Source organism: Arachis ipaensis, chromosome B8 (genome assembly GCF_059453495.1).
Source record: "Arachis ipaensis isolate K30076 ecotype BB chromosome B8, ASM5945349v1, whole genome shotgun sequence".
In the NCBI taxonomy this organism is placed as follows: Eukaryota; Viridiplantae; Streptophyta; class Magnoliopsida; order Fabales; family Fabaceae; genus Arachis; species Arachis ipaensis.
The window spans coordinates 5,042,657-5,066,744 of NC_142443.1; the positions used below are offsets into that span (position 1 = coordinate 5,042,657).

Here is a 24,088-nt window from a genome sequence, read left to right on the forward strand (position 1 = left end):
CAGCCTTCTTGAAGCAGGGTTCATCCGAGAACTGGACTACTCGACCTGGCTATCGAACGTAGTTTTGGTGAAAAAACACAATGGGAGGTGGAGAATGTGTGTAGACTACTCCGACCTCAATAAGGCATGTCCTAAGGACTGCTATCCCCTGCCCAACATTGACGCACTCATCGACGTAGCGGCGGGGTACCGGTATCTGAGCTTCATGAACGCCTACTCTGGGTACAACCAGATACCGATGCACTGACCTGACGAGGAAAAAACGGCGTTCATAACGCCAGGAGGGATCTATTGCTACAAAGTAATGCCATTTGGTCTGAAAAATGCTGGCGCCACGTACCAGAGATTGATGAACAAAATATTCAGTGAGCTCATAGGCAAGACAGTGGAAGTCTACGTGAACGACATCCTCGCAAAAACCACACGACCTGACCATCTCCTGAGCGACCTGGGGGGCGTATTCGCGTCCCTCCGGCAACACGGCATGAGGCTTAACCCGCTCAAGTGCGCCTTTGCCATGGAGGACGGAAAATTCCTGGGATTCATGATCACCCAAAGAGGAGTAGAAGCCAACCCCGAGAAGTGCCAAGCGATTCTCCAGATGAAGAGCCCGGGTTGTGTCAAAGACGTCCAACGATTGGCGGAAAGGCTGACGGCTTTATCCCGTTTCCTCGGTGCATCGGCAGCAAAAGCCCTACCCTTCTTCAATCTGATGAAAAAGGGAATAGCATTCGAATGGACCCCAGCGTGCGAGGAAGCATTCAACCACTTTAAGGAGATCCTAGCAGCACCTCCGGTGCTCGGGAAGCCCAAGGCCGGAGAGTCACTCTACCTTTACCTGACAGTAACAGAGGAAGCGCTTGCAGCAGTGCTTGTAAGAGAAGAAGGGAAAGCTCAGCAACCGGTCTACTTCGTGAGCAAGGCTCTACAAGGAGCAGAGCTGAGGTACAGCAAGCTGGAAAAACTGGCGTTGACACTCCTAACTTCCTCCCGAAGGTTAAGGCAATACTTCCAGGGCCACCGTATAGTCGTGAGGACGGATCAGGCAATTCGCCAAGTACTCCAAAAACCTGATTTGGCGGGTAGGATGATGACCTGGGCCATCAAGCTCTCCCAATATGACTTGTAGTATGAGCCTCGGCATGCAATCAAGGCCCAGGCAATGACAGACTTTTTGGTTGAGGTAACGGGTGATCCCCCCGACGAAATGGGCATACGATGGAGACTCCACGTGGACGGGGCCTCCAACCAAACGTCCGGGGGAGCCGGGGTCATCTTAGAAAGCCCGGCAGGAGTCATCTACGAGCAATCGACCAAGTTCGAGTTCCCTGTGTCGAACAATCAAGCGGAATATGAAGCTCTCTTAAGCGGCCTAATACTAGCTCGGGAAGTCGGGGCAACGAAGGTCGAAGTATGCAGTGACTCACAGGTCGTCACCTCGCAGGTAAGCGGAAGCTACCAAGCCCAGGACCCCCTTCTGCAAAAATACTTGGAAAAGGTTAAAGAAATGACAAGTCAGTTCCAAGAGGTCACGATCCAACACGTACCAAGAGAAAGGAACACACGGGCGGACCTCCTGTCCAAACTAGCGAGCACGAAGCCAGGAGCGGGTAACCGGTCTCTCATCCAAGGCATGATGAAGGAGCCAACGGTCTCCCTCCATTTGACAAAGTCAAGCCCCTCATGGTTGGACCCCATCGCAAACTTCCTGGAACTCGGCAAGCTGCCTGACGATGAGAAAGCGGCCAAAACATTGAGAAGGGAGGCGGCCAGTTATGCAATCATACAAGGGCAACTGTTCAGAAAGGGGCTCAGCCAACCCCTATTGAAGTGCTTGCACCCCGACCAGACGGACTATGTACTTAGAGAAATCCACGAGGGTTGTTGCGGCCACCACATCGGGGGCAAAGCCCTAGCGAGGAAGCTCATCCGAGCTGGATACTACTGGCCATCAATGATGAAAGACTCGAGAGAATTTGTCAGAAAGTGTGTAAAGTGTCAACAAAACGCCAACTTCCACAAGGCGCCGGCTTCCGAGCTGAGCCTGCTGACGACCACACGACCTTTCGCTCAATGGGGAGTTGACCTCCTGGGACCTTTCCCAGTTGGCCCAAGGCAAGTCAAATACCTCATAGTCGCCATCGACTACTACACCAAATGGATAGAGGCTGAGCCACTGGCCAGCATATCTTCCTCCAACTGCCGGAAGTTCATGTGGAGGCAGGTGATAACCCGTTTCGGTATCCCGGAGGTCGTCATTTCGGATAATGGGACGCAATTCACTGACAAGAAGTTCACGGAGTTCCTCACCGGCCTAGGAATAAAACAGAAGTTTTTCTCAGTGGAACACCCCCAGACAAATGGACAAGTGGAGTCCGCAAACAAAGTCATCTTACTTGGCCTCAAGAAATGCCTAGACAACAAGAAAGGCGCATGGGCCGATGAGCTCGCTTCGGTCCTGTGGTCCTACCGAACAACTGAGCAAAGCGCTACGGGGGAAACCCCTTTTCGCCTAACGTACGGGGTCGACGCGGTAATACCCGTTGAAATCGGCAAACCGAGCCCCGGCTACTACTCGCAGGTGTGGACGAAGCGGTGGAAAAGGACCTGGTGGAGGAGACGAGGGAGATGGCCCACCTGTCAGAAACGGCGTTGAAACAAAGAATAGCCCTGTGCTACAACGCTAAAGTCTTCAGAAGGGATTTTGAGGAAAGAGACCTCGTCCTGCGACGCAACGATGTCGGTCTACCGACCCCGGGAGAAGGGAAGCTGGCGGCAAATTGGGAAGGTCTCTACAGAATTAAAGAAGTACTTGGCAAGGGTGCCTACAAACTCGAGAGACTTGACGGCAAAGAAATCCCTAGAACATGGAATGCAGGTAACTTGAGGAGGTTCTACTCCTAACTCGGGCACACCGACCAAGAGGCCTAACGGGCTCATATATGCTTGCTTTGTTAACATGTAAATTTTTAGCGCTTGTTACTTTTTAGCTATTTACTCCTATCGAATACTTGCCATGTTAACAAACTTGCCTAGTTGACGATTAATTCTCACTTGTCAAAATATTTTCTTACTTATCTGTTGCTTCCCAATACGTGTTTCACACAATTGCGTCCTAAAACGGCAGCCCGGGACTGATCACCCCGGGAACCATTTGGACCACAGCCATAACTAACGGCGGCGACAACACGACCAAAGCGGTCCAAAACCATTACCAACGTAAAACGGCAAAACGGGCACAAGCAATAAGCCCGCCCCGAAAAGGCGGTAATGAAAACAATACAACAAGCAAAGACAAAAGATAATAATGGCAAATCGGCTAGACGACTAAGATAAGCACAAGTTATAAAGTTTCAAATTGCAAAACGTTCAGCAAAAAGTTCAGCAAATCCACACTAAAATATCCAAGTTACAACAGATCACTTCCTAGGCATATCGACGATCTTGCCATCTTGGACCATCTTGAAGACCCCGATAGCCGACGTATCGAAGTCGGGAGCCACGATCTTCACTTGAGCTTTCAGGGCATCTTCAGTCATAGAAATCGCATTCTTCCCCTGCTATTTGGTCGCTTTCAGCTTCTTCCTGAGCTCCTCGACCTCGGCTTTGGCGGCTTTAGCCAGCAAGATGGCTTGGTCACACTCCTTCTCCAAGCCCGCCACCCGACCTTGAGCGGCATTCAGCTGACTCTCCAAGGTCATCTCCCGCTCGGCTAAACGGGCCACCGTCTCATCGGAAGCCTTCAGTTTCTCCGCGACAGAGGTCGCTTTTTCCTCCGAAACCTTGAGCTTCTCCCCCGTCTCGGACAACTGGCTCTGGAGCAGCTCGACTTGTGCTTTGAAATCATTGTTAGCCTTGCCAGAGGATTCAAGTTTCCTCCGGAGAGCCTGCATTCCCGACAACTTGAACTCAGCCTTTCGAGCTATCACGGCTCCCCGGAGCAAAGTCCGGTACATCCATCTTGCCTGCCCGGCCAGGTCAGTGCCGAGAAAGTGCTCCTCCGTCCCAGGGATCAGCTGGGAGTCAATGAATTTTGTAGCATCAAAGTTTCTCTCCATGATGGTGAGAGTCCCCTCCGGGCTGGCAGACGCCCTCCGCCTCTTAGGAGTATGAATGAGCTCCACATCATCATAGTCTTGGTGGGAAGAGGATGAGTGCCCCCAACGGCCGCCTCTTCGGGAATGGGGGAGCTCTGCACCTCGACGGGCTTCTTCCCCGTCATAACGGCGTCCCTGGGAGAGGGCTCAGCCTGACTCTCCTTCTCCCCGGAAGGACCCTCCGACCTCCCGGCATCTCTCTCCTCAACCTTCTCTTCATCGCTTTCCTCGAAGAAGGTCTTCATCAGGTTCTCAAGTCCCGTTACTGTAGCAGACATTTCCACTGCAGCAAACAGACAAACACATCAGTCGTTAGATCAGGTAAAGCAAAAGGTGACAAACAACACAAACACAAAACAAGATGACTCACGGATATAGCTCCTGGCGGCCTCCCGTTCACCCATAAGGAGATAGGGATTCACGGGGTTCTTCTCAAAAAGAGCAAATAACACATCGGCTATTTTCTTATCTACAAAGGACATCCTTTTATACGTCACCTTAATAAAAGAGTTCGACCCCGCCCCAAAACTCCAATAAGTGGGGATAAGGCGCTCCCCCTCTAACGACAACCAAAAGGGGTGACGCCCTTTAACGGGGCGGACTTTGAAGAACTTATCTTTGAACCCATGGTAGGAGTCCTCAAACAGACCAAATATTCTCCTACCTTGGGCAGACCGGAAAGAGGGGAACCCTTTCCTCGCTTTCCCTTGTTTGGAGGGATTGGTAAGGTTGAAGAAGAAGAGAAAGACATCCACCGACACCGGCAGCTCGAGATACTCGCAAACCATCTCGAAACAGCGGATAGAAGCCCAGCTGTTCGGATGGAGCTGTGACGGCGACACGGATATCCGACTAAGAAGCGCCATCTAGAAATCGGAAAACGGTATCCGAACGCCAACCTGAGTGAACATGGCTTTATAAAACCAAATCCAATCAGCAACCCGGGGAGCATGAAAGTTGATCTCATACAACCGCTCATCGGAGGCAGGGACGATGGTCTCATAATTGAGCTCCTCGTCTGTGCCACCACAGAGGTACCCGGCTTGCCGGAACTCCGTCAGTTCCTCCAGATCCATTTGATTCGGAGAATCTTTCACATCGGAGGTCACCCAGGCGTACGGGTCGTAATTTGCGGCAGAAGTAGAACATCGAGCGACAATGCGAGGCATACCTACAAGTGGGGTACCACTCCGTTAGACTATGAAATCGGGAGCCCGGAAAATACCCAGAAACTACGATAATCCTGCTAAACAGTTAAAATGGAGCATGGACAAATCTACACCTATCAAGCAAACCGCCCAAAAACCTACCCTGGAATGGTACCCCTCCCCTAACTCATCTACCTAAGCACTGGAAGGACATCCAGCAACGAAAGCCAAGCAGAGTAGCAAACACAAGCAACAAGCACACAACAATAAAACACAAACAAAGCGCAAGAGAATAGGGATGGAGAGTCACCTGAATTGGTTGCAGGAACTTGAAAGTGAAGGAAGAGGCACAGAGACGCTCGAACAAGAAGCTTTGGATATCAGGGAGAGAAGAAAATGGGAATAGCAAGAGTGGGAGCAAAAGAAAGAAGAAACCGTTTAAAAACCGCTGCACAAAGCGCGAAAAGGCCAGGGGTAAAATGGTCTTTGCGCGCGGGGTTTTTATAACCCATTATGAGCATTTAATGCTCAGCGCGAAGAACAAGAAGCTTTGGATATCAGGGAGAGAAGAAAATGGGAATAGCAAGAGTGGGAGCAAAAGAAAGAAGAAACCGTTTAAAAACCGCTGCACAAAGCGCGAAAAGGCCAGGGGTAAAATGGTCTTTGCGCGCGGGGTTTTTATAACCCATTATGAGCATTTAATGCTCAGCGCGAAGAACGAAGCGACAAAACGGTCGCCTCAGCAACCAAGAGACACGCGCGCAGGGGGCACGTCCCTCCCACGGCCAGCCAACCCGGCGACAACACACGAACGAAGAAGCCACGCGCCATCAATATCCCCCACGATCATTACTGGCGCGTCGGGGGCACACCCTTCCCCGGAGGTACGTCATATATCACTCCACCCTTTCCGCCTGCACACTTTACTGACTAGAGCGTCGAAGTGTCTTTGCAGGTGGCACCCCCCTTCGCATAAAGTACTCGGGACCTCGCGCACCCCTGACCGGCAGTCCGCGCCTTGGCGAGTCCTTACCACCACCCAGGAATCCAACCCGAACTGTCCGGTAACCGACAACCGAACAATAATAATTATGGTAATTAAAAATAAAAGATCCATGTTATGTCATCAATACTTTATATATATCATCTACAAAAAGTTGTGTTAATCCATACATCATCTAACATTAAACTAAAGACAAAATTCATTTAAAATTAGATCAACATTTAATGTGTCTATAGACAAACATAAAAAACACTAGAGTTCAGCATAATAACGAACACAAAGAAGTATAGTCTTTTTTAAAATGAAGAAATTAGTAAAATAAAAATAAAAAATATAATTACTTTTAAATTAAGATAATAAATTCGTACATAATAAAAATTATAAATTTAATGATAAAAAAGAGAAAATGATTTTCCTAATATGGTAAAAAATGTGAGTAGAAAGGTCATGTGAGAGCCATTGCACATTGTTTCAGGGTTGGTATGATTTGGAACACATTCCACATGGTCCCATAATTATTTACATGACATGATTCCATAGATTAGGAATTCCCATAATTTCACTATTTTGATTTTGATGGTACATTAACTTTTCGAGAGAATGATACCGCACTAAATCTCATACCATTTCTTGTAGGGCATAGGCACCCCCCAACAATAACCCAACAAACACGTTCGTCCAATTCTTGTGCCATGCATAGTCCTTAACGGGGTTCCCACATTACAAGAATCGAGTTTCATAACTTATGATTGCCGACTAATTAATTGATATACATCCCAAATCAGATTTAGTTGAACAAATTAATGTATTTCAATTTTCATATAAGCATATGGTATAATAATTATGACACTACATTATTAGTACATTCATTCTTCAAGAGTTATTACTGTATCAAATTAATGCCTATTATCTATGTTTTAACAATGACTTGTTCATTCCAACTATTGTTAGTTAATATTGTGAAATAATTGTCGAAAATGAAGCATTAAAGATGGTTGTGCATGGAAAAGGATTGACAATGAATTTGTAGCATAAAAGATGGAAGCAAAATTGCGAAACATATGGAAGATGAATCCACATTGCACATGATGATGAGAACAACTTGCGTAGTTGAATTGTTCTTCTTTTGTTTCTTTACGAAAAAGCAGGGGTCTTTGTATTTGTATTCATCCAACTTCCAATCCTATCCATTATCCAATCAGAGACGAGGAACCATGCAAAATTTGGCAATTATGCATTCACATAACTAACCTCCACATTTAGCAAACTACTACGGAACAAGTTTCATTTGGTATTAACAAAATTAACCACCATATAACAAAATTAACCACTACTTTATCCATATATATCTTAGTTGTTGAGATTTTGCATTTTATTATTGTAAGGGCAGTTGATTAGACATAATTTTTATTGAATGATTGTTAGAGACAAAACGTACAAAGTTGTTGATGTTGCAAACAGAGTGATGAAAGCAGATAATAATTATATACAACTGTTTGTTAGCAACAACGGTGCATGATTGCATGAAATAATCAAAGAAGCTTCAAGTTGAGATATATTTTCCGGATATAAAAAAAATTATATGTTGTCAAATAGGATTTAGCTAATATTATTATTGAAAAATTTTAAATATTTTCATTTGATGAATATAAAATAAATACATAAAATTAAAATTTTAAATTTTTTATATTTTCAATAATTTTTTTTTTGTTTTATAATCGACAAGTACTGTTAGGGAGAATAACCATCCGGATACTAGGAGAATAAACATCTCATGTCATAACTCTTGACCTTTTGGATCTAGAACTCTAGTACCATATCATGAAACCACTTATCCCAAAAGCGTAACCTGATAGGACAATGTAAGGCTTGGTTTGGTAAATCTTTTCGAAGAGGTGCATGTGCTTTTTAAAAGCTCAAGCTCCTCATTTTGTGTTTGGTAAATAAAAAAGATCATGTACTTGTGCTTATAACTTTTAAAAGATAGAGGTACTTTTGAAAGCACCTAAGATAGAGCTTTTCAAAGTTGGCTTGTGCTTTTCAAAATTTAAAAGTCTAATATAACCTCATATGTTAACTAATTTTCAAATTTAATGCTTGCATTTATGTCTATTATAGTATTTTTAAATTTTAAAAGCTATTTTACCAAATGCAATTGTTGTTGCTTGTGATTATTAAAAGTAATTTTTAATTTGATTTACCAAACATAAATGCTACAACTTTTAAAAAGTCATCTTTTAAAAATTAGCTTTTATAAGCTACTTTTCAAAAGTAAAAGCTTTACCAAACTAAGACTAATAGTCATATTTCTAATACTTTCTAAACTTTCATTGTACACGTTGTACGCTTAGACTCCCTATGCTTATTCTTAACATGTGTCTTACCGTTTCTTTAATCATTTTGTAGGTTGTGGTTGGTTGTGAGTTCCTGTCGAAGTTGCTCATTGAGTGTTGACTAATCAATTATTCAACCCTCATTACTCTGGGTAAAATGGCAAGAAAAAGCTGTTATGTGTATTAAGTGTGTGCATATTTTCCTTTTCTTTTTCTTTTTTACTTTCGATATTAAAAAGTGATCAATAAAGAGAAAAGAGAAGACAAAATGGAGGTGTATGTATAAAAGAAGTGAATGTAAAAAATAGTATAAATATTATTTCTTAATAAACTCATTCAAATAGCATGTGCACGTAGATGATCAGTTAACAAATTAATCATGGTGTATTTGTGTATATTTATAATATTGGTTTATATATTTTTTAACTAAATAATTAATTATTAAAATAATTAAATTTATAATATATTAATAACCAAATTTATTTATAACAGTATAATATTTTTTATGAAATACTAAATATGTATTTTTCTGGTATATCAAAATTTTTATAAAGTGGCTAATTAATAGTTGATTTTTCATATATATATATATATATATATATATATATATATATATATATATAAACCCTAAACTCTAAATACCAAATATTACATTATAAAAATTTGTATGCAGTTATTTTTATGTGAAGTTAATATTTAAAAATTATTAGATAATTGATAAATTTAATTAAATTATTATCTAATAATTTTTAATTATCAATTTCACGTAAAAATAACTGTACGTGAGTGTTTACTCATTACACATAATTTTACAAAGAGTGAATACCCCACCTGGCCTCTGACAACTAACTCGAAAGGACAACGAGACCCCCAAAAAAAAAAACACCCAATTCGGTCCTTGATATTTTTTTTGGAACTGATTAGCTCCTGTGTCAAAAAAAATAATATTAACTTTTTTTTGACACAGAAACCTCGTTGTCCTTTCGAGGTAATTGTCAGAGATCGAGTTGGATTTTTTTGTCAAAGACCTCGTTGCCTTTTTAAATAATTCTCAGAAGCTATTTTGGGTTTTTCTCTTTTACAAAAAAATGTTTAGTATTAGAAATTAGTAACCAACTTTACCAGTCCATAGGAAGTGTGGGGCCCTCCAAAATCCCTATAAATACATACACATACTCTAACTTTTGGTAGCCACAGTCTTCCATGATCACTAACTATAACTTGTAGGCCATCAACCCTGCATTTTAAGCAGAGTCACTCTGTTCCAACAATGCCATCATTGCTTTCCTCTTCTCTCCTTCAAATGCTTCCTCTTCTATTCTCTCTTATAATCTCACTCATGCTTTGTGGAATCATTGCTGATGAGTCTCCACCTTCACCTGGCTACTACCCTAGTTCCCAAGTTAGTTCTGTTGCCTTTGATCAAGCTTATAGAAACCTTTGGGGACCTCAGCACCAAAGACTAGACCAATCTGGCTCACTAACTATTTGGCTTGACTCTTACTCTGGTACATTATTAAATAATGTGCTTCAAAAGAAAATGCTTGAAAATTTTGCTGAATTGAAATGACACGTTCATGTAACCATGTAACAACTCTATAGCATTATTATGCTTCTTAGACATTTTGAATTTGTTTGTTTAAAACAGGAAGTGGATTCAAGTCAATCCGGCCGTATCGATCCGGATACTTTGGTGCTGCCATTAAGCTTCAATCTGGTTACACTGCAGGAGTGATTACATGTCTCTATGTGAGAATCATTAGTGTATAACTCTTTAATTAAGAATCAATTATGCTTCGTGTACACTAAAATCAACTACCAAAGTCAGCTACCAGTATAAAATACATGTTTGAATACAAATACAAATTGATTGTAGCGTACGAATAACATTTTTTATTAAGAATATATCCATTATTATTAATTAATTTGGGAATTGCTGTAGCTTTCAAACAACCAAGACTACCCAGGAGACCATGATGAAGTGGACATTGAGTTCCTTGGTACCATCCCAGGTAAGCAATATGTGCTGCAGACAAATGTGTTCATGAGAGGAAGCGGAGACAAGAATAATGTGATAGGAAGAGAGATGAGGTTTCACCTTTGGTTCGATCCAACACAAGATTTTCACCACTATGCTATTCTATGGACACCCACTGACATCATGTAATCTTTGTTACATATTCATAACATTATTATTATTTTGTTATGATTGTTAATATAGATGAATTTGAATGCAGATTTTTGGTGGACGATGTTCCAATAAGGAATTACCCAAGAAAGAATGATGCAACATTCCCTGAAAGAGCAATGTACGTGTACGGATCAATATGGGATGCATCATCATGGGCCACAGAGAATGGTAAATACAAAGCTGATTACAAATACCAACCATTCATTGGAAGATACAAAGATTTCAAGCTCCAAGGTTGCACCACTCAATCTTCCTCCTCATGCCAGCCACCCTCACCTTCACCACCTGGCTACAATTCACTAAGTCCTCAACAGTATAATGCAATGCAATGGGTCCAAAACAATTACTTGGTCTATGACTATTGCCGTGATCCCAATAGAGACCATACCCTTACTCCAGAATGCTAATTAATTATTTATACTCTTAAAGGGGATGGTAATTGAGATGACCCCACCTGCTTAATTAAAGTGTAATTGCAAGGGCAGTTGAGCGTCCAAGCCACCCCCAACATTCAAGATTGTGATGTATTTGTTGTTTCTGCCAATTGTGTGTTTAATTTTCACTATTACTTATTGAATTAAATAATTCAATTTGGATGCATGTACCAAAATATATATATACATCAATTTGTATGCTTTTTCTAATATAGGACTATATCTCTTATCTTTCTTTCTATACATTTTTTGTATTTATTTTTCTTAAAAGTAATTAAATCAATGATAGATATATATAAACAAAAATTCGAATTCATGGTGTGTCATGTATAAGAGAAAAACGGACCATGTTCCCTTGAAAGTTGAAAGTAAGCCGTGTGAAAGATAACTATTGGACTATGTTGCTGAATTATTGGACCCCCCCAAAATAACTATATATTCAATATATAACAGAAAATGATAGTGTTTCTATCACATAGAATTTTCTCAGATCATTCTTTTGATTCTCATTACCATGCGAGTATTAGTTTAGGGTTTTTCTATATGTCATGTGATAGACACATTAAACTATATGGTATGAGCAAATTTTATACATGCCTCATTGGCTCCTAGGCCAAGTTGAAGTGTATTTGATATTTCACGTGAACTAATATCGATCTTCCCCCTAAATGGCATCTTACGCAGTTTAGTACCATGGATTTCTGTTTGATCTCGTGAATGACCAGAAACCTTACTTTGTCGTTTAATTGTGGCATTGTCAAATGTCACATGAATGGAATTAGGATACTACCATAGTTGCTGCATTTCCCCATGCCTTGTTTAAAAAGAATGATTTGGATTCATGCAACTTCATTGGCTTCACACACTTTCCATTTTGATCCTTTGACTTTGTCACGGCCTCACGGGGGATACAAATACAAAGGCAATGTTTGTTTTTCTCCATTTTCTTTCTCATAATTTGTTTTTGTTAGGCACCGTATCTCCTAGCTCGACAGGTTAACGAATAATTCGTTGCGAATCTGAATTCCATTTAAAGGTCTGTCATGAATTACTACATACACAAAACAAAATTCGAACTCCAATACTTATTTAAGCGGACGAGTCAACCGATCACTTTGATTTTCTTATAATTATTCTGTCACCTCGTTGGGCGCTCGTTGGGCGCTTTGATTGGTTAATTTATTTTTATTTTTATGTTAATGTTTTTTTTTCCCTATGTTAATGATGATCTGTGTGAAAATCCTAAACTGAAAAAAAGATGGTCTTTCTTTGGACTTCTGTTTTTTGGTAAGGAGGTCTTTCTTTGGACTTTATCATGGTATTTATCATATCCAATGATTCTAGACCTTCAAATAAAATTGTACTGGATTTGGATGCTAGATTAAAGAGATAAGGAAAATATGAAGCCCAAAACTGTAGGGTAATTGCTTCTGGACAAGGGCCTAGCCCATTGAAAAAGTTATCAGTAAGACTCTGTCTCATTGAAAGGGCCATGTGTTTCTCTTATCTTTATTTGTGGATCCATTTTTTATATATTATAAAAAATTTAAGAAAATTGATCAGCTATGTGATATTGACAAGGGTCAGTCATCATTTGGTCTTCAATTTCATGAAGCAATTTAATTGAATATGTTAAATTATTTAGTAATTTGCAGGCATTATCTTTGCATGAAGATATCATAGATTCATAGTACTCACCTGATTAACCAAATTGGGTTGGTCCCCTTGATTTTACTTTCCTATATTTTACTACAGAAATTATTATTCTTAAATATCCTTTTGTAATTCTCAGAAATTATTTAGAGTAACGTACTTTGAAATTTCAATTGAGTTCTTCCACTAATGAGTAAACCATGTTTTGGAAATTTTAAACAAGAAAACAAAGACACTTATGATTCACGGATTCACGGATTAGGAAAGAAACAGAGACTGCACAACTTACTGAAGCTTTGATAGCCAATGTTACTAACATAACACGTTAATAGAGGCGCTCATGCAACGAAAATAAGTTATTGGGAGTTGGTACAAAAAAGCATTTTGGTACAAGAACAAACAGAGAGAAAAAGACAATGAAAATTACATTCCATTACAGAGTGGCCAGCTAGCTTTTAAGCTTTAGCTACCTACCTATTTTTGAATGCTGACATTAAGCATTCATTCACTCATAAAAACTACACTCCAATGCCACCGTTGGATTCTTTCTCCCTCAATTAAATTTCACGTCCATTCCTCACCTTACCCGTGACCACACTTATTCACTGCCTCAATCCAAATAACAACAGACGTACACATTTCAACTTCTGACAATTCATCACTTCTCAGTCCCAACACCAAAAAATATACATATACTATGACTGTTTATTTCACATCCATATCATGAATTCATTTAATAATTAGTATGGTTTATTTACATCGGAAATTAATAATTATACAACAATGGTTGCTTTGCCATGTCATAAAGAATAATAAACCCTCCACGTTAGCATTAACGAGCTGGACCAAAAGTCGCTACTCCATAGTTAATATCCATCCATCTACCCTCTGTGTGGTGTGGTCCCCACTGACACATAGCCAGAGACCGAATTCAAAATCGAATAGCTGTCATCCATCATCATATGCAGCCAGCAATTCCAAGCTGGGAAGAACTTTAACCCGAAAGCCTTACGTGTCACTCTCCAATTCGCCAGAAACTGTAGACCTACCGTAAGACCTACCAAGCTTCTCACTCAGACTAACCAGAGTCTGCCACGTGGCATCCCCTTCCTGCACCTCCTCGTTGAACATCAGGGCCCGCCTCGTTCTCGGGTCCCACAGGTTCCTCTGAATCGCCGTGAGGTTCGTCGCTGCCACGCGCTCAAGGATCCTCCCAAGCTTCCCGACGTCCCTCTCGGCCACCCTAACGGAAATATCCGGCCACCTCACGGCAGACGAAAACGGTAACCGAATACCGTCTGAGATAATTACGGGCACGCATCCTAATAAAACAGACTCAACCAGTCTGGGACTCCAGGGGGCCCACCCAAGTGGACACAAACAGAAAACAGACCTCGCTATCTCTGACTGGTAACCGGCAAACCTATGCCTCTTGAGGTAAAATCTCCGGTCACCGCTGAATTTACGCCATATCACCGTCCTCACTCTCCTAAAAGAAACAAAAATAGAAAAAACGTCAATTCAGCAAAAGTTTTTCAGTTAAAATCCAAATGCGGCTTAATTATTGATCAATGATGAGAGTGTGGGGTCATTACTGATTAATTAGTAATTACTTACTTGCTGTAAAACCTTCCGCTTATGTTCTTAGGATGAACCTCCATTTTCCCACGGAAGAACGCAAAAATGTCTCTGCGTCCGTTCGCCGGAGAATTCTTAGCAAGAGTCTTCCGTACACTTTCCGGCGACACGTAAGGCGGTATGACTACATTCTCAACTTGTTGGCACGGGTGCTGGTACTCAACGCCGAACGTCTGCAACACTATTGAGTTCTTCATTATTTCCAGTATCCCATGCTGCATGGCCACATCTTCCTTCAATAAGAAAAGAAACAAGAGAGTCAGGTCATTGGAACTAAGGAAGAAAGAAAATGCACGCAAAAAAATGTGTGGAGTTATTAGGTAGTTACGAGATTGTGGAAACAAGCGCCAAAATCATGGGAAGCGACGAAGACGTGGTCGGATCCGGAGGTGCGGTTCCAGAAAGGGTGGTGTGTGGAGATGAGTTGCACCGCGGAGGAAATGAGGTTGCGGGCGTGTGAGATTGAAGGGAAGCCATTGACGGTGCTGAAGTTGCAGGAGACGTAGACCGGGACGAAGAAGAAGTCAGCTTGGTTGGGGTCAAAGGTTCGAAGGTCGCTGGTCAAGAGTGCTCTGTGAATGGCGACTTCCGACGCAAACAAGTGAGTGCTGCACCTCTCGTTGGTTAACCAATCTGTGTTGTACTTTGATGGGAGCTCGTAGATGAACACCTTCATATTCTTGAGTTTGCTTGCAATGTTGCTGGATTCTAACAGTGTACGAGGTACAACATGGGATTTAACGAAGTTCTCGGTTGGTTCTGTCTTTTGGGCGGTGGTGTTGTTGTTATTGGTGATGAGAAAAGAGGTGAAGAAGTAGAGGGAGAGAGAGAGCCATAGAAGCCATTTGTAGTATCTGCAGAAGCAGCTTCTATCTTGTTGTTGCTGTTGATAATGCTGATTGAGCTTGTTGTAGTTGTAGCCATGTTTGTGATGAAAGAGGTTCATCTTCACATACAAGCCCCTACTACTACTACTACTCTTTGGGGGTCTCTGGTTTTTGTGCTGTTGTTCCACCATTATTGAAGAGAACCAAGAAATAAGATAAGAGTAGAAGAGGTACAAACAATTTTATTATTGCTAGAACTTAGCACCAAAAATAAAACAGTTGGAAGCATTTATTATTTATTAGTACGTGTTTTCGATATCTGAATTCCGAGACTTCACTAATTATTGAAGAGGCATTATTTAACTAATAAAAAAAACAAAATAGGAAAGGGGAAAGAGAATGGATTTTAGAGGGTGATGTTTGTTTTTTGAGAGAGTTGTATGTGAGTGAGTTCACATGGGGATGATCAGAATGTAGCTTGGGCCTTATGTATGTAGCGTTCTTTATTTCTTTATTTCTTTCTACAAATTAAATTAATCTAAATATAATCATGTGATGAGATATGATATGATATGTCAACATGGTTTGGTTCCTGATCAGCATATCAATTAATTAAGCTCTAGACTTCAAAACCATTCTAGTAGTGTCCATGCATTGCACCACATAAAGCTCTTTTAGTAACATCAACTAACAATAAGGCTTAAATACACTACAACATACCATGTGAGAATGAAAATTAAGTTTGGAGTAAACATGTGCAAAAAAAAAAAAAACATATTTATCGATTATATAACATTCTTGAATCCATCAAACTCTAACCGTTAGTCCGTTACTATAGTTTAGTATTGCTTAAGCAAAGTTGGATAAGATAGATGCTTAACTAATTATTTAGCTCGTTGTATATGTAGTATCTTCGATTAGCAGCAATTAATGACCTCATCTTGGACCTGCATAAACAAACAGTTGGAAAGTTAGAAACCAGATCGGAATATTGAAGGAATAGAATAGAATATATGAGTAGAATTCAGAATTAAAGGACGCAAAAACTGAAAAGTATAAGAAATAAAGAGGTATGTGGGCCGTAGCATTAGCATATTTGCAAAGCTCCAAAAATAATAAACCCTTTAGCAAATTAATTAGTGTTGATCTCTTATATATAATTAGCTTGTGTATGTCTCAAGCTAAGGCTAAGATAGTAAATTGATTATATATATATATATATATATTAGTAGTATATGATGACACCTAAAACCAATTCGAAACGAGATATTTTATGTTAAGGTAACGCCATTGGAGGAATTGATAAGTTTAGGTAAAACTTTTGCCATATAAGCATTGATGCTTATTCGATTGAGCAAAAATGCGTCTTTACTACGTTGCCATCATTGCTTGCTACTAGTGCTGTTTTCGTTGTATCCTTTTTTGTCGCTGAACCTATCATTTGCCAAATGTTGATATGTGTGCTATAATATTAGCTACTATATTTTATAAGTATAACCGCCATAAAAAAAAATTTCTCTATTGGATGGTGGATTATGTTCATGAATAAATTTTGTTGTAACAAAGAACTTAATTAACCCTTGCTGATTATGAAAATATGCATCGGCAAGAATAATATTAAGCTTTTGTATACTTGAAAGTATATTATAATGAGATTGGGGGGTTGGATGAATTATGACAATACAACTAATAACTTTGAACATAGAATGTCCATGCATGAGCAATTTGACAATTTATAAATATTTATAAATTAATTATATATATAGTCCTTATCAAAAGTAGGAATAAATAATAAGAAGGGAAGGATTAAGGGGCATGGGAAGAGGAGTTTGAGCTGGAAAAAAGGGTCCCAAAGAATTGTTTATGGATTAATCGACCCCACTAACACTGCGATGTGAGCTGTGTGAGCACATGGAGAAGCTCAAAAAGATAGAATCTGGCAATGCAAAATTATGAGTGTAAAAAGGGTCAATGAAAGTAGCCTTTGGATACGGGAACAAGAACATGTTCCGATGTGTGCATGTGAGAGACGCCAGAGCCAACAATGCAAACAACAAAAGCCTCTCATCCTCATGTGTTCCATTTTCAATGTGTGGGGACTCCACATAGAGTATATTTCCTACCCTATCATATGCTTCACTTGTGTGTACATGCATTTCACTGCTCACTATGCCCATTCAGGCCCCTTTATATTTTATTTCCTAACATTATCACTTTATTCATAACCAAAAACACCACCAAGCTTGTACCATCAGTAGAAGAATAATATTATCATTCATATTTATGCTGCCCACCATACAAAGTGCCTCTTGACCCTCCCTTGCCTATCCATCTTGAACAAGTATAATATATGAAAAAATATATATGTCTATTTTCTTATAAATTTTCAGAATTAAGGCAACATATTATTGCTTACATTTATTACATGCTTGTTTGGGTGTTATTATTTTGATGAAAAAAAATCTTTTTTCAATAAAAAAATCTTTTTTTATTCTTTAGTGTGTTTAGCAAATTTTTAGTAGTAAAAATAAAAGTACTAGAAAAAAAAATATTTTTTGAGTAGTTGTAATTTACATTTTTTTTTAAATTTCTTTTTCTAAAAAAAAGATATTTTTCATATAATAAATACACAAAAAGTACTTATATATTATTATACCCAAACATAATTGATAGATAAAAAATTTTTTTGCATGAGATATCCAAACATAAAATTACTTTTACTTTTTCATAACATCTTTTAAAAAAAGATAACTCGAAAAAAGATTTTTTTTCTTAGAAACTCACCCAAACAAGTCTTATATCTTACTAATTCTATAACCAAATATGTTATATATTACCCTCACCTTATATTGAAATCAAATTTTTTTCTCTAAAATTAAAGAGTTTCTCTTTCTCTCTCTCTAATCTTTATTTTTCTCATTCTTTTACTCACTCTATCTCTCTTATATATTATTATTAATGATTAATTACAAATTTAACAATTAAAATCTATAACATGATATTTTTTAATTATAATTAAAATTAAAATTAAAATATAGCTATATTATATTACTAATTTAACAACTAAAATTTATCACACGTTCTTATTAAAATTGAAATAAAATTAATAAATTCTCTTTTTCCATCTTCTTATCTACCTCTCTCCCATTTTCTATTTTTTTTCTACCATTCCAACTCTATATATAACTTATAACTTATAATTTATATTTTGTATTATTAGTTTGACAAACCAATATGCCACGAGATATTCTTTCATAATGACTAAAATAAAATCTTTTTCTCCAAAATTAACAAACTCTTCCTCTCATTCTTTTTCTTTGTCTTTCTCTATCTTTTTTCTCTCATTCTCTATCTATCTCTCTAAATTTTTGTTCTATAAAAAATAAAATTAATAAAATAATATCATTTAAATAAATTCATAAAATTATAAAAAGTAATCCCATAATATTATTCACATAAAATTATTATTATTATTATTATTATTATTATTATTATTATTATTATTATTATTATTATTATTATTATTATTATTATTATATGCACATTATTATAGTTTTTTTATTTGATTTTAAATTTTTATTATTTATCTTTGTAATTTATATTTTTGTTTCTCTTCTTTTAAATATTTAGTATATATAATTTAAAAAAAATACTAATGTTATGATTAATAATTAAAATCAAGATTTAATTGTTTCAAAAAAATAATTTTACATTAATTGTATAACTATTAATATAATATTTTTTTACTAATGTTTAATTATATATTATATTTATAAAAAAATATTATTTTTAAATAATAAATATGAAAATTAATTATTCCGCAACCTCTTAATTGAGTATGGAGAGACTATGCCATTTGAGCTATTACTCATTGGCATTTATACAGTATATTTAATACCTAATCAAACGTAAATATATATACATTAAATTTTTTTATGTTTTAAATAATTAATATTAAAATTAATTATTAGTAAAAATTGAAGATGGTCTAAGTACGGGACATCACAATAAAAAATACAGTTCTTTTATTCAAATGGTAGTAGAGATACTCGAACGAGCAGAAGCCAATGTGAAAGAGGATAGTCTCTTTTTGTAATGATGACCTTATGTCATATAAGAATCAGTCTCAGAGCATAATCCAAAATCAAGAGAGCCCTGGAGAGATATCAAAAGGGATGTGAAAGAAATTTCTGTATTTCTGGAGATAGCCAAAAAAGATATTTAGTTTCTTATTGGTAATGGAGGTAAAATAAGTTTTTGGGAGGATATTTGGATGGTGAAGTCTCTGGTGGCTAGAATATTAATGGCTAAAAATGGCTAAGAGTTGACCTTCAAATAAAATAATGACACCTGGTAGATTTGGTTTCACAATTTTTGAATAGTCTGAAGGGTGGTTAAGAGTGTGCAATAATTACTAGGAAATTATTATGTGGATAGAATTGTCATTTGAGGTTATTTTATGTGTTGTTGGATCTTGGACAAAAATTTTATTGGGCCATTATACAAAATAAAATCAAAACTGCACAAGCATAAGGTCTAATAATTTTTTTTGGCACAATTATAAAATAAAGTTTATTTCTTCAATAATTTATTCCTTAGTTTATTTGTATTTCTCTAAAAAATAACCGTAAAAAATATTATAATGCCCTAAAAATTTTATTAAGGGAACAAAATTAATATTTTTTTACAAGATATATTTGTAAGATTTATTTTTTATATTTGTTTAAAAAATTGTTGGATTGTAGAGTGTTCGGTTTTTTTTAATAATTATACAAAAAAATAATAATGAATTAATATAAATATATTAATATTTGTAAAATATATATTATAAACATTAAAGTCAGTCACCAATATAAAATATATGTTAGAATATAAATACATATTTATTATTTATTATATACTACTGATTTTACAACTAAAATATGCCACATGTTATTTTTTCATTGCAATTAAAATCAAATTTTTCTCTCGAAAATTAAAGAGTTCTCTCTTCCTCTCTCTATCCCTTTCTTTATCTCTCTCATTCCTTCACTCACTCTATCTCTCTTATATATCATTATCAATTACTAATTATAAATTTGACAATCAAAATATACAACATGACATTCTCTAATTACATTCAAACAAAATTAAAATTTTGAAATTGAATATAGCTATATTATATATTATATTTATATATTACTAACTAATTTAATAACTAAAAAGTGTCACATGACACTCTCTTATTAAAATTTAAAGAAAATATTTTCTTCCAAAATTACTAAATTTCCTTCTTACATTCTCTTATCTACCTCTTTTTTTTTCTATTTCTCTCTATCATTCGCACTCTATATATAATTTATATTTTATATTAGAAATTTGACAAATAAAAAATGTGCCACCAAATATTCTTTTATTGTAATTAAAATAAAAAAATTGTTAACTTCCAAAATTAACAAACTCCTACTCCCATTCTTCTTTTTTATCTTTCTCTCTCTTTTCTCTCATTGTCTATCTTTCTCTACCATTTTGTTCTACAAAAAATAAAATTAACAACATAATATAATTTAATTAAAAATTTTTATTATATACATATTTTTTATTTAGCTTTAATTTTTTTCTACTTATTATCTTTCTAATTTATGTTTTCACTTTTTTTTTTCAAATATTTATTGTATATAATTTAAAAAAATACTAATACTGTGATTAAAAGTTAGAATTGATATAAATTTTTTTATGCTAATATCTAATTATATATATATATATATATATATATATATATAGAGTAACAAATATTATTTTTAAATAACAAGTATAAAATTAATTATTTTTATTTGTACAACAAACTTAACACCTAATTAAATTTAAGAGTATACAAGTTATAAATTCTTTCAAATTTTAGATAAGGAATGTTAAAATTAATTATTATTAAAAAGTTAAACTCTTTCATATGAAATACTAAAAAACTTATTGTTAATTTTGGAAGCTAAAGAAAAATTTTATTTGATTACAATAAAAGAATATTGGGCGGCATATTTTGATTTGTCAAATTACTAATATAAAATATAAATTATATATAGAATGCGAATGATAGAGAGAAACAGAAAAAAAGAGAGATAGATAAGAGAATGTAAGAAGAAGGTTTAGTAATTTTGGAAGAAAATATTTTTCTCTAAATTTTAATAAGAGAGTGTCATATGACACATTTTAGTTATTAAATTAGTTAGTAATATATAAATACAATATATAATATAACTATATTCAATTTTAAAATTTTAATTTTATTTGAATGTAATTAGAGAATGTCATGTTGTATATTTTGATTGTCAAATTTATAATTAATAATTAATAATGATATATAAGAGAGATAGAGTGAGTGAAAGAATGAGAGAGATAGAGAAAGGGTGAGAGATGAGGGAAGAATTCGTTAATTTTGGAAAAAAAAATTTTATTTTAATTGCAATAAGAAATTGACATGTGACACATTTTGGTTATAAAATTAATAGTATATAATAGATATAATACATGTATATTTATATTTTAATATATATTTTATTTTGGTGGCTGACTTTAGTGACTAATTTTAATGTACATATAGCATAACCCTTTATTTAGTGAAGTTTTAGTCTTGCATGGAACGCTTAATTTCATTAAAAAAAATTTACTTGTAAATTTTATACAGAATCAATTATGCAATCAAATCACAAAAATTTATTGAATAATTAATTTACAAAGAGAAAGAGATTTCATTATTTGAACCTAAATTTTAAAAAAAAAATTGTGATTGTTTAGTTTGAATTTTAGTCTTTTTTAAATTTATGTTTTTTTATCTCTCTTACACAATTATATATTGGCATGTACTTTTTTTTATATTATACAAAAGATAACCAATAAAATATAATGACACAAAATATTTACAAAGACATTATTATTAAACGTATTATAAACAATATTGTCAACATATTAAAATAGCAAAAAGATACTTTTTAATTATTAAATTTTTTGATATGTTAATTAAGTTATTAAAATTTTATTAATATACTTAATTTTACAAATGTTTATATATTTATATTAATTCATTATTATTTTCTTGTATCATTATTAAAAAAAAAACGAACACTCCCACAATCCAACAATTTTTTAAACAAATATAAAAAATAAAGCTTACAAATATATCTCGTAAAAAAATACTAATTTTGTTCTCTTAATAAAATTTTTAGGTATCATAATGTTTTTTACGGTTATTTTTTTGTAGAGAAATACAAATACAGGAACAAATTATTAAAGAAATAAACTTTATTTTACAATCTAACCAAAAAAATTATTGGACCTTATATTTGAGGAGTTTTGATTTTATTTTGTATAATGGCCTAATAATATTTTTGTTTAAGATCCAACAACACATGAGATAATCTCAAATGACAATTATATCCACAAGGTAACTTTTTAGTAATTATTGCACACTCACTTAACCTTTTAGAATATTGAAAAGTTAACAAACCAAACCCACCAAGTGTCACTATTTTATTTGAAAGTCAACTTTTAGCCATTTTTAGCCATTAGTATTTTGGCCACCAGAGACTTCACCTATTTGGATTGGTGAAATATCTCTAAAAGATAAATTTCTAAGACTCTACTTGATATCCACGTTAAAATTCGAGACAATTGTAAACTGTGAATTTTTTTTAATAGAAGAGTTAGATTTTATGTTACAAATTGTTCTGTGTGTGCAGGTGATGAAGATAGATTAGTTTAGAATTTCTCAAAAGAAGAAAGCTTCTGGTTAGATCACTGGTGAACACAGCTTGAAAAGAAAAGTTAGGCATGTCAGAATTCAAACATTGTTTTGATAATATTTGAAGGGAATTAGATCTCTTAAGAGTGGAGATGATGATATAATTTATTATTGTTGGCAATAAATTTAATACAAAGATGAGACTGGTGAAGGTGAAGAGTCCTAGGTTTAAATGAAGTAAATTGCGGCTTATGTAAGTACGTAGAAAAACGGTGAGAAAAGGCAATGCATATGGAAGGGATTAGATGGGTTAGGCTGGTGGATCTAAACACTTTCTTTGATTCATGGTGTGATCAAAATGAAACAAAATGTGGGAGAAAAATTTGGATCAATTTATGCTTTGCAAAAGTGTGGACAATATGGAGAATTAGAAATCTTAAACTCTTTGAAAATAAAGAATTTCAACAGGATGAAGTTTGAGAGATAATAAAACACCATTGGAATGAATGAAAAAAATTGAATGCTTAGGTCCGGTTTGGATAGGTTCATAAGTGATTTTTTTTAACTTTTAACTTATGAAAAGATATAGTATTAATGTCTGGTACAATTTTTAAAATAAAATTGCAACTTTTTAAAAAATTATTTTGGTGCTTAAGGAGAAGTTAAAAAAAATGACTTCTCTCATAATAAAAAAAACTTTTTATGACTTTTCTCTTAAAATAAATATTTTTAGAACTAAAAAATCAAATACAAAATAACTTATTTATAAGCTATTTTTAATATAAACATTTATTGTTTAAACTATTTCTTCAAAAGTAACTTAATTAAGTTGAGACCGATTAATAGGAGTGAAAGAATAGGTCATAGTAAACACCATGAAGGAAAAAAGAGTTTTTTTTTTTTTTGTCTCAAGGAAAAAAGGAGTTGGTAATTATGTATAGAGTATATTCATAAAAAACATGTGACTGCAGGGTGGTTATCTCTTGAACCATAATAATAATGTGCTTGTTTTTTTTGTGTGAATTTGTAGGTATAGGATGTAATGCGGGT

At 35.4% G+C, this 24,088-nt stretch overlaps 2 protein-coding genes across 3 annotated transcripts; one reads left to right on the forward strand and one right to left on the reverse strand.

Annotated features, from left to right (window-relative positions):
- Positions 1-9,765: 9,765 nt before the first annotated feature.
- On the forward strand, positions 9,766-11,416 carry LOC107612809 (xyloglucan endotransglucosylase/hydrolase protein 31). Its single transcript, XM_016314560.3, has 4 exons — positions 9,766-10,089; positions 10,230-10,330; positions 10,524-10,744; positions 10,819-11,416. The coding sequence occupies exons 1-4, from the start codon at positions 9,852-9,854 to the stop codon at positions 11,177-11,179; spliced, it is 921 nt and encodes a 306-aa protein (XP_016170046.1). The 5' UTR covers positions 9,766-9,851; the 3' UTR covers positions 11,180-11,416.
- A 1,790-nt stretch (positions 11,417-13,206) lies between these two features.
- Positions 13,207-16,434, reverse strand: FRA8 (Exostosin family protein). 2 transcript variants are annotated; one of them, XM_016316345.3, is made up of 4 exons: positions 16,206-16,434; positions 14,826-15,500; positions 14,477-14,730; positions 13,207-14,348 (listed from the first exon to the last, which is right to left on the reverse strand). In XM_016316345.3, exons 2-4 carry the CDS (start codon positions 15,441-15,443, stop codon positions 13,868-13,870), a joined length of 1,353 nt encoding a protein of 450 aa, XP_016171831.1. In that variant the 5' UTR covers positions 15,444-15,500; positions 16,206-16,434; the 3' UTR covers positions 13,207-13,867. The 2 variants fall into 2 exon arrangements, with proteins under 2 accessions (XP_016171831.1, XP_016171830.1); XM_016316344.3 differs by lacking the exon at positions 16,206-16,434 and having other exon boundaries at positions 14,826-16,158.
- Positions 16,435-24,088: the final 7,654 nt, after the last annotated feature.